General features: G+C 32.4%; 1 protein-coding gene across 4 annotated transcripts in view; it reads right to left on the bottom strand.

Moving 5' to 3' along the window:
* Positions 1–313: 313 nt before the first annotated feature.
* LOC119840840 overlaps positions 314–12196 on the bottom strand; it is an 80116-nt gene continuing 68233 nt past the window's right edge. Inside the window, exons 1-4 of one of the 4 annotated variants that reach the window (XM_038367606.1) lie at positions 7248–7631; positions 2074–6400; positions 1792–1915; positions 314–523 (exon numbers count right to left, since the gene is read on the bottom strand). In XM_038367606.1, coding sequence (XP_038223534.1) covers positions 520–523; positions 1792–1915; positions 2074–6400; positions 7248–7298 — 4506 coding nt within the window. In that variant the 5' untranslated portion in view covers positions 7299–7631 and the 3' untranslated portion in view covers positions 314–519. Of the gene's footprint in view, positions 524–1637; positions 1916–2073; positions 6401–7247; positions 7632–12196 lie in introns of those variants that run through there. The other 3 variants (XM_038367607.1, XM_038367604.1, XM_038367605.1) reach the window with 3 other exon arrangements.

The following is a 12196-nucleotide window of genomic DNA, read 5'->3' as shown; positions in this document are numbered from 1 at the left end:
CGGTACCTTTGTATACAAGATTAAAACGGTTTTTTTAATTACAGACAGACTATGTTTTAGTGCTTATTGAAAGTAATCTTGTGATGGGTATTCTTTATATGGTATAGTTTAGTATCAATTTTATCTAATTCTTAATTTTACATGTCAGTTACTTATTTAAGTAAAATCGTTATGTGGTGGGAGTTTTTCTTATGTACCTACCTGTTTAAAAATAATACTAATTCATGTTTAATTCAAGATAAAAGCAGACCATGAAAAGTTTAACGGGTATATCTGAATTGGTACATTAATAAATAAGAATAAAACAATGGAATAACTGAAACAATTTAATTAAACCAACATTATTTCAATATAAATAACGCTCGTTTCATAATGGAAGCCTCTACGTACAAGTAGCAATGTCACATTCAACTGGATAAATTACGTAAATAATAATACAATACAAAATAATTTATTAATTTCGTAGATATAATATCGTTGTTTAATATCCTGAAGAGCAATTATTGAAGCATTCAGTTTTCACCTAAAAGAAAGATAAAATATTAAAACTTAAATAGTATAAAAATAATTTATATAATATACTCAATTATAAAAATAGTATTGTAATCTTTATTTGACAGTTTGTTATAAAATATTGAATTTTAATATATTTGTAATATGTATTTTAAATATTGTTACTTAATTATTAAAGGTAACAATTGTTAATCGGTCTTCCTAAAATAATACAATAATACATTGAATGAATGATTTTGAGAAACACCTAACATCCCATATTTCATACAAAGATTGTCAATATTATAAACGTTAATATTATAATTACTTTATTAATTTGTTTATGCATAAAATTCACAAAACATAACATCGAAATAAAAAATTAAAACCATGCAAAAATTAGGTCATGCATCTTAATATATTTTGGAAATAAGAAAAGCCTTAATAATACAATATTCATTAATCCCTCTGAACAATTTGGCACAGTCTTCAAAAGATTACATAGGTAATAATATTATATTAGTCATTAATTTCATAAAACACACATTCTTTAAAATATTTAATTTAATCACAGCTAAAATATTTAATATATTCATATCGTATATATTTACGTGTGTTATATTTATTTTAAACATTCTACTGTAGGTTGTAAACATATGATGTTGCTAATTTAAAAAATAAAGGTTCCATCGGCTAAATAAATTGGGAATCTATTAATTAAAAAGATCAAAAAATGGCAACTGGAACATTCACAAATTAGCAGTACCTAATTTATGTTAATAGCCTTCTGGTTAAAAACTAATACAACATTTATTGACTATAATAAATTGATTACTTCATAAATATTTATTTGGACTGGTGTAATTACACAAGTTTTATATAGATCCAGAATGAGATATAATTATCTTGTATTTGAAAACCAATATATCCAATAATATCGATCATTTACTCAGTGCCATTTTGCTCGGAAATTCAATTCAGGAGCAAATGTTTTTGTTTATTCTAAAATAAGACATAATAAATGCTACGACACAATAAAATGTTTTCTCCGATTATTCTTAATATATAGTTAGGTAACGTTTTTAAAATGTAATGGATAATAATAAGAAATAGTCAAATAAAATCACAAGTTATAATTTAATTAAAGACAATATTGTAAACAGATAAAACAAGAAAATAGTCTAGACTGTGGAATTCATTTATAACTTGTAAATTTATTCAACTAAAGAAGCTCTCATTCGTGATCATTCCTAAAATTATTAAATTAATAGCATGGCTATAATAGTGATCATTGCTAACAGCAAGCCGAGCAGCATCAGCCAGTCCAAATCTGCCAAGTGTTGGGAGAGCATCACAGTGTAGGAACAAGCTAACATCAACGTGCCTGAGTCGTGCCAATTGCGCTTTGACTTCGTATTACCGCCTGTCGAAATAACAGAAACAACAAAAACATAAAACGCTAATGTTAAAGTCACAACAAAAAAGGATTTTCAAGACAGTGCTTTTTGTGAATATAACAAATGAGGAGGATGCATGATCAATGTGAAATCCAAATAGCGTGCATGATAAGTGCCCACATACCTTTATGATCGTTTTGTGAATTATTGTTTTGCCTTTTAGCTCTCCATGGAACTACGTCACTTGGCAGTGAATTACTTTGACAAGCCGTGCTTTCATCAACTGATAACCTTCTGAGTTGTTGATTCATCGTTCGAACAAGTTTTGGTGAACTTAAGTCAGGTCGTTTCTCATCGTCTGGATCGTTATTATTTTGATTTATGGATTTATTGACTCTATCTTCGAATTTGAATATAGTAGCCAGCTCTTCAGATGAGTTATATTCAGTCGAATCCGCGTCATCCCTTTTTCCTTCTCTTACATATGAGTGTACACATTCAGGAATGTCTTTTTCTGTATTTGCATTAGCATTAACTAAGCTATCAGTTGCACTAATGTCTGTTGGTTCTTTTTGTGTGGCAGTCGCTTTTTGAGCTGTCTTGGAAATGAATATTTTATCATTCACCTCTGATATACCAGCAATTAAATCAGAAATACCATCTTTTAACTCTTTGAACGCTTTAATTTCGTTTAGCTCTTGTACTTTATCTTCAGTACACAGAAATGGGTTGGAAGGATGGAATTTTAATGCTGGTAAATCAATATTCGAATTTAATCCCTGTGGAATTTCAACCATTTTTATATCATCTTGTACCTTAACGGGTATTATATCTGGTTTAAATTGTTTTTCAACTGTTGCTACTACAGTTTCTTTTACTTTTAAAGGATCATCTTTTACTTTCGGTACATACGACGATAGCCTGGGGCTTTCATCGTCAAAATTGATGTCTTTTTCATAACTATGTTTTAATCGATCTTCTACCTTGTTTAATTGATTAGATATTTTTAGCAAACTGTCTTCAGTTTTTTTAGCTGTAGTTTCTTGGTCATCATTATTAATTAAATTCGGAGAATTGGCAGTTGCTATCTTATTATGGTTTATTTCATAATTTTTAAGCTCATGCTCCACATTGTTAGTAGAACTATTCGTAAGACTGTTTAAAAAGTTTATCCTGCTGTCTGATATTTTATTATGTGTGTCTACCATATCATTCTTGCTTCTATTTTTATCTAGCTCAGCTAATGCGACTCCCAATTTATTACTGGTATCCATGGCTTCTTGCGCTAGCATACTGAGTACTTGTTGAAACTCGTCTTTCGATGATCGTTTAGTTGCTTGTGGTGATTTATTGGATGGTGATGATGTTGTGGATTTATCACAAGATGATGAATTAGCAAGACATTTATTTTCATTGTGAATATATGAATCATCCTTAGCAAAATGATGGGTGGGTGTATGTGTATTATTAGCAAATAAATTTACAGTATTGTGCCGTTGCTTTACCTTATTACGAGGATAATAGTCACGTTGATTGTCGTTGTTCTCGAAAGTATCACGAAGGCGCCTCATGACGTCACTGTTACTATTAGTTTTTTGTAAGCTAGGTTTTTTCGTCATATTAATAGCGTCATCAATTTCTTTTTGTATCATTGTAAAGATATTTGCAGATAGAGACCTAACAGCTCTCTTCTTTTTAATATTATTTGTAGAATCTTTGGTGAACGGAAACTCTGTATAATTATGGTTATTATTAAGAAGTCCGCTATATTCGTCTCCATTAAATAATGCTGAATGTCTGCTATCTTTGCGTAAGCTTCGATAGGCTAAATCATCAGCGACAATATCAGGTGATCTTTTAGGAATAAAGCGCGATCTTCCTTTATTTTCTGGTGTTGCATGTAAATAGTCACTTTGTGGTGCTGGCGATATTGGCCCGACAGGAATACCGAAAGGTGGTTGAGGATCAACAGTTCTTAGCCTGCTATTCGTTTGTTTGATATTTCTATAAACGACGTCATCGTGTATAATATCGGGTTCATTACGATCAGATTGTCTGTCATCATCAGAAGCATAGGGTACATAAACTGGCGATGCTAACATGTAACTAATTTGAGCTTGTGTGTCTTTATAATTTGGCTTTTCTTTATTAGTTGTTGAATTTAATCTACGGAATGCCATATCGTCTTGCAATTTGTCTGGTAAGGTAGAACGCCTAGTTATTCGCCTTAATGGTGAGGATGGTTGACTTTGCAATTTATTGTCGTCATCGTTGCCGTTCCAGTCATTACAGCGATCGCTAAATTTGGGTGTCATTAATTCTCTTCTTTCAGCTCTGTCTAGTAAGTCTTCATCACCTAAGCCAAGGCTATTATAAATAGCTTCTAATTCATTCAGAGCATCATCGAGATTTGTTGATTTTCTTCGTTCTGAACCCTCTTCGTCAGATGGAACCTGATAAGAGTTTGGAATAAATGTATCAGATTTGTGACGGGTATGTGTTTTTAAAATGGGCGACGTATTCGATTTTGGAGGTTCTACCGTAACAGAACGTTTATATTCAGTTGTAGCTTTCCAAGATCTGGTTTCTGGAGATTTAAGTTTTGTGGTGTGAGGTATTTCGGATACATCTCTATTCTGTCCCATATCACCTACTTTGCTTTTATCCATAAATATTTTATTTAATTGCGTGCTACTTGCATAATCGCTACTACCCCTTGAATTTACAAAAGTTTGTTGACGTCTTTGTTTTTCAGCATCATCAATTTTCTTCCAAAATTCTGATGCATTGCGGGGTCGCCTGTATACGTTATCCATTAAGTTGGATGATGTTTGTGAATCACTTAAATATTGACTTTCGAGACCACCTTGGCTAGTTTTTATACTAATTGGTCGCCGGGACCGAGGAGTCTGATCCGCATAATACAAATATTCTTGATTCACTTGTATCGCTTCAGGTCTCATAATTTTATTTTGTTCTAAACGCTTCTTCCACATGGGACTATTCATGTACATTCCATAGTGATTAGGCTCTGCAGAAACAGACGCGGGCCTTCGCGGTTGTTCATTTCTGTAATTATAGTTTTGCAAATATTCATTATTTTGCATCGCGATATGGTCTTCAGAATTAGATATTGGTCTTCGTAATCCGTTAAATCCTGAACCAACTGTCCTTTCCTGACTTCGACGCATAATTCTTTCGAAGTCATTGTTAGGCACACCATGTAAAACATTCTGTTGGTTGGCATTCATTCTGTTTCCACCCAAGGAACTTGTATCATGATACATTGATAAGGGCGTCACTACTTTTCTTTGCATATCACGTGGTGGAGGGACGGGCGGTGATTTTTCCTCAGTTTTGACATTATTTACATTTCCTAGTGGAAATTTAACACACATTACATTACTGGGAACCTCATATTGATTAATAGATGGAGTTCTTTCTCGAACGCTGTTAGGATGAAGCATGTCACGATGTATGTTGTTATTGGGATATTTTATGGAGTAGTTAATATGTTCGTTGTTAACCTTAGCATTAAAGTTAATTGATGATGGATAACTTTGCGTTGAGGGGAATGAAGATATTGATTCGGATTTCATCGCACGTCGATTTAAATCATTTAGTTGTTCTGTATGCGTTTTATTAGCAGTTTCACGTTTACAAGTTCCGTAACCACTACTCTGGCTAGTAGGAGTTCGAGTTAACATTTCAACTTCAGCTTTTGAATAGCCCTGTTGTAATAATTCCGCTTCTTTATTGAGTTGATTTTCTTCGTCTCTTGATAATCTTTTGATGTAACGTTCGTTTCGTGCACTCCTTGTCCTTTTGTTCAGCGAACTGTCTCTTGAACGCATCAAAGAATCATCGCTTCTGAATCGTAACATTGATGAGGAGTTAGATGATTTCAATGATTCTTCATCGCTACTTGAGTCACCCCTCATACTATTCCGAAGAGCTTCAACTCTTGCTTTGAGTCTACTCTTTCTTGATTTTTTAGTAGAGTTATCTAATATTATTTTTTCAGGTCTCATGCCGGTTTCATCTCTTACAACTAGATAATCATGTTGTTCGCTACGTGTATCGTGTCGTGTATCGCGGGCTCTCGGTTGATAATTTAGAAAACCTGCTGAGGGATCAGATAAGATTCCATCATCAGTAATATCTCGTACATTAGGCTTGGCCAAACTTTGAGCTCGCCGTGTGTCTCTGATAACTATGTGATCAAAGTTATTGACAGCAGGCGCTCGCTTTTTCTTTTTGCTCTTTCTCTTCGATGGTGATCGCCCTTCATCACTTTGGGATGACGACCCACTTTCCTCTTCTTTTTTCTTTCTTCTGAACAATTTTCCGATGGACCATTTCTTATCCTTTTTACTGCGGTCGATGTCAAGTTCTGGTTGTGGTCTATCGATATGGCGTTGGACGGAAGCATATTCTTCGTTGTATGGGCGGTAGGAAGTAGCTGATACTCCGGAGATGTCCCGATGAGGTACAGGTGGAGAGTTGACAGTCTGAAATTGAGATAGAAATAATTTTATTACTGCGTTAAAGTAAGCGCATCTGAAGTGAACCGATTATTTTTACTCACAAATTTTTGATTTAATTTTTCTAAGTAATTGCTAATATAATAATATAATATAATATATATGTTTACTGTATTGAAATTTATACAAGAACTATTATTTATTTTTATCATTATATATGTTTATTCTCCTCCCTACTCCTATCCTCTATTTTAACTTCTATCAGTGCTAGACGAAATCGCTATTTAGCGATAAGACAGCAATTTATGATAATGTTCCCTAGGTTTCAATCTGTAATTATTTCAAAACAATAAAGCAAAAATAAATAAATTAATGTGCAAATGTGGCTCTAACCAATGGGCCCTAAAAAAATTAAAAGTCGAAATAGATGTCATAATTAACATACGTTTATTAAAAATGAAAATTATATAAATTAGTAATAATGGTTTAACGCTAAATGTATGAGACAAAAAATGATTAACCGACGCTATCGCCTTGCAGTCTAGTCGAAGACAGGCAAGCAAGGACGGTGACTTGGCGTCCGTTCAACATTTCGTGTATTTTTTCCGTTTGTTTACAGCTGGCGAGAGAGGAAACGATTTGCATATTTTATCTTTAAAAAAGGTCTTAAGTTCAAAGTCGTCTTGCATAATATATATGATAATTCTATTGATATTATTTAGATATGAATTATGAACGGACAAACGTTTGTAAATATTTGATGGAATTTCATCTTCCGTTTAAGAATCATAACACGTGATTGTTTTTTCAATATTTGAAGAGACAAAATCTGTCATTTCCCATTATATAGGAACGAAAGGAGCATGAAACTTACAGGCAGAAACGATAGAAAGTAGTCATTACTGGTCCTTTCAGCGACTAGCATCTCTACAATCACAAACTATTTAAAGACCGGTCACAAATACGACTCCCACTGCGGCTTGGCTGCACACACAAATACTTCGTTAACACATCATTTTCCTATTTCTATATTTTCCTCACCTACAACATCTAATAATTTAATATATACACTTCACTAATCGCTTAAACAAACTATTTATAAACATATTTTTATCACAACGTATGTATTCCGACAGATTTGTATGCTACATTTACAACAATTAGTATTCTAATATTTACACTATGTAACAACTATTTTAATATGAATTTCACGATAACATTTATGATCTAGAGTAGACGCGTGCGCTTCATCTGCGTTCCCACGACTTGTGATTATTTTAACAAAATTTTATCGTGCGTTGTGTCCATTTACACGATACGACTAACTTTAATAGGTATGTCAACATAGAATCCTAATTGTTAATTGTCTGATAGTAAACCTTAATAGTAAAGATTATAAATATTAAAATCATATTTTGTTTTGTATATTTATTTATTGTGCGTATTACACAAGTTTATCTTCTTATACATTGTTCGATGTATAGTGGATTTATTTAATAGTAAATATAAAAAAAATTGTTTCTTTTTGGACGCCCAAAGTGATAACTCATATTAATCTAATCGTATTGAATAAATTTTCAGAGTCATAAAACTGAAATCGTATTCACAAAAAATCGTATCGTAGTCGTCGCGTGTAACTCCCCAACAATTATATATTTTTCGCTCATAATAAAACAGAGGCGATGTTCTACAATCCTAGTTATTTGTGTATTTCATATTATTTATTTTTTTAGAAGACCAATTCACTCCAGAACGTGTAGAATGTAATCCTGAAATAACCGGCCATAAATCAACTCTTTGGATACTATTTAAGGATTGATTTAATGCGTTAAAGAGCCACAAATTAAGTCTCTTCAAATAAATACTCTTGCGTGTTTTGAGAGCGTTGATTAATGCCTATCTAATACCATAGCTTATCTCGAGGGTGTTTGGAGCTATTATTTTAATTAATGTTTAACTAATTACTGTGATTCATTGAACTACCAACTGGAAATTAGGTTGTGATTATATTTACAACTTTTGAATAAATCTTTTAAATTTATCAAAACTGATAAAATTACATAGTAGTAGATAATTAATGGCGGTATGACAAAATAATTTTTTAGATAAAATCTAACGGTGATTTCAATCCAGTGCTTTGAACACTTTTAACTATTTCCTTTCAGTTGTAAAATCTTCTTCCATTCTCAATAAAAGTTGGTTATAGATGCAATGACATGGAAGTTTCTAGACAGATGCATGTGACGTGTGTTTCAGTATTCGAGCTATGAAGAGTTTTTTACCTTTGTAAACCAATGAAACAATTGATATTTACTCGTTTTTTCTAGGGGGGAGGGAGGTGAAAAAAGATATGCAGATCCACAACTAGACCTACATATAAAACAAATGAAAATAGACTATTTAAACATTTAATTCTTAATTAAATAATTATCACTTATTAGGTCTTTTCAAGTAACAGTCACATAAAAATATAACACTGTAGTTTCTATATTGTAAATAATAACTGACTTCATCTATACATTTAAAAGTACACATTGATCATCATCAACATAATCATCATCATCATATACGTTCCCACTGATGGGATACAGGCCTCCTATGAGGGTTTTTATCCACCACGCTGGCCAAGTGCGGGTTGGCAGGATGTCACATGTCGTCGAATTTTTCATTCTCAGACATGCCGGTTTCCTCACGATGTTTTCCTTCACCGTTTCAAGCAGTAGTGATGTTATCTACATGTGCAGATAAATCGAAAAATCAATTTATTTCCTGCACTGCCTGGTCTCGAAACCCGACTTATAGATTAATTATACATTGATACTTTTCCGAAATAAATTCCGCACCGATAAATATATCGTAGTAAATATATATAGTAATTTGAAAAAAGCTTTAAAAAACATGCCCGTAACATTTACAGTAACAGTAGGTAGGTACATGCAGCGTAGCCTAGAAAACTTTTCTGAAAAGACTCATCTATTGCTTTTATTTGGCCGAACGAACCATGAGATTGGATTCCGCCGTGCACACCAGATTCTCAAACAAACTTGCAATTTTGTTGTTAAGCTCGGGCCTGGATACCGATAACAGATCGATTCAGATAAATCTATTAACCCATAGGCAATTTTAAAATGCGAAAGTAGAAAAATAAATTCAATTTTGACCTGTATAGGAAATAATCTCTTGTTTAACGTTTTAAACTAAACTATTGGCTATTGTACCTGGCATAAATCTTTAGTGAAAAAGTGTCTTACACAAAGATCATGTCGTGTCGTATCGTGTCATGTCATATTGTCATGTCATGTCACGTTATAGTAAAAGTCACACCTAAAGTCTCTTACAACTGGGTGTAAATTAATACTTGTGTAGATAAATGACATTCATCTTCTATACCTTATAATAAATAGGATCAAATGAATCATAATGTTTAAATAACGTTTCATTTTCAAATAAATTTCCATAAGTTACAATGTTTGTCACAAATGTACAAAAATCTTGCAAGTCTTACAGAAGAAAAATTGTGCAAATAATTGAGAAAAAGTTTACTAGAAACGTCCACAATTGAAACAATTTCCATCTCTGCATAATATTATGTGGTATTAATAATACTAAATTAACTCAGAAGAATAGAACGCTGCGATCATTAAAACACTTCCAACATCGAATGGACTGTGACAGGATAATTAATTTCACTTAATGGAAAAGAAAAGCTAATAAGAACTTATGCGATTCTCTCCACATGTACATAGCAGTGAAGGACTATATATAATTATTTTAAATACTGCGTTAAACTATTTACTTAGGAAATGATGAAATTTGTAGATTATAATTTTCTCAATATTGTTGTGGTGGGTATTTGGTTACATTTATCTTAAAATGGAACTTGGAAAAAATAATATTTGTTGAATTCACCACAAAAGAACTCTACAACTCGATACAGCAGACACCTTTGCTTCTCGTTAAATAGCTAATTTTTGTTACACAAACTGACCTAAAAGTCAAAACTACGACTTAACTTTAATATTGAATCTTGCCATTTACAAGTTGGATGGAAATGCAAAATAAAAATCTCTAAACAAACATTAATGTAGACATTAATATACATGTTGCACTATCATCTGTTCTTCTGAGTCTGTTTATTTTGAAAAATCGAACTTCCTGCGTCGTTCTATTTATCTTTTATGATGTCTTGTCAGTTAACAATAATTCTCAGATGATTCTCAACGCGACACGTGTTTAGAAATAACTCGGGGCGACCCATTTCGAACATCTTTTAGTTAATGAAAGTTATGTTTAAATGTTGTAAGTGTGAATACGGTTATGACAGATTTTCGCAGAAAACCAGATACTGATGGGAATATGAGCTTTTAACTTATGTGATTTTTATGAACCACCTTATTTTTACGGTGCATAACTTTTACGGGAGGTCCTCCTGTTTCCTGTCCATTAGATATGTCTCAGTAGTATCATCTATTGCTCAAAAATGATATTTCCTAAACTGCGACGCTGTTTTCTGACACATAAAGCTTGCTTGCCACACGATAGTAGCTTCATCATAATTTATGTTTCATTACTTTACTTATGAAGAATGTAATCTTATAAAACCAAAGGATTCTAAAATAAAGATAAAGACAGGCCAATCAAAAGATGATTACTACATCATTAGACAATTTCAGTCATGCCTTAATTTAAATATTGCGAAATATTAAAAGAAATCATTCAAACAGATTTCGGAAGCGCGCGTACATCACATCATGTCATGTCAACGTCGTTTAACCGACTGAACCAAAGTAGCTTCCAATTTCCATCCCGACTGCTGTCAATTTTAACAACGCGTATCCGGCCTTAGTTCCACCTTATTTATTACTATTTTACTCACTCTAGAACGATTGGGGTGTGTCTATACCCTGAGGTTTGTATGTTAATATCTTTCAACAGTTATTAATAAAGTTTTACGAGGATGTTGTATATTTAACGATGAATTTGAGTGATTTGAATCTTTATAACATATCAGCTATATCTATGATAGAATTAATTGTGGTGAGTGTGTGGCTATATATGAAATTTACGTCAAAATAAATTATGGTTGTACTTGAATGTGAATAACGGGTTGTTACTAAAAGGCATCGTATAATGGTCAAATGGAAAAGTAATTAATTAGTTACCTAGATAACTAGCGGCTCGCCTAGCTACATATTCAGTAAGTATGGTATGAAATTAATGTTGAAATATTACAACGCGTTCAAAGACAAGTGTTTCTATTTTTTACTTTTTTTTATTATTGTTTATGTGAGACGCTGATCATTTCCTATCATGTAAGGCGTCAGTTCTATTACGTCCGTGCTGTCGTTTTATTTTATACAAAAATAAATAATAATAAAAAAAAATTGAAATGGTCAAGTACACATTTTTTATTATTACACTTAACTAACTAACTGAATAACTTATTTTCATTAAATTGAAATTATTTATTTCATATGAATTGCAGATAGTCTATGCGAATATTGTAAAGAATGAACAAACTAATATATATGAAAATTTTTACCTTTACGGACCCTGGTACGTCTTTGATATAAACTAACTCGCAATATTGAAATATTTGTAAATTACAAAGAAGCATTTATTTACATTCTCTATTAGATTTAATGTCCTATCAGCTTTCCGAGGATTTGGGAAACCTCCATAACAAGTTTGGTAAAATCGTTCCAGCGATTTTGCGGGAAACATAACAAGCTCCCGCATAATTAGAAGATTATTTCCATGTACATCCAAATACACCGTCGTCCCAGCGGATGTCTCATGCTTGCTTACCTATAAAAGAAAGTG

The sequence above is a fragment of the Zerene cesonia genome, chromosome 7 (assembly GCF_012273895.1).
Source record: "Zerene cesonia ecotype Mississippi chromosome 7, Zerene_cesonia_1.1, whole genome shotgun sequence".
Lineage (NCBI taxonomy): Eukaryota > Metazoa > Arthropoda > Insecta > Lepidoptera > Pieridae > Zerene > Zerene cesonia.
Note: the sequence above shows the minus strand (reverse complement) of the source record. Positions and strands in the feature narration are given on the sequence as shown.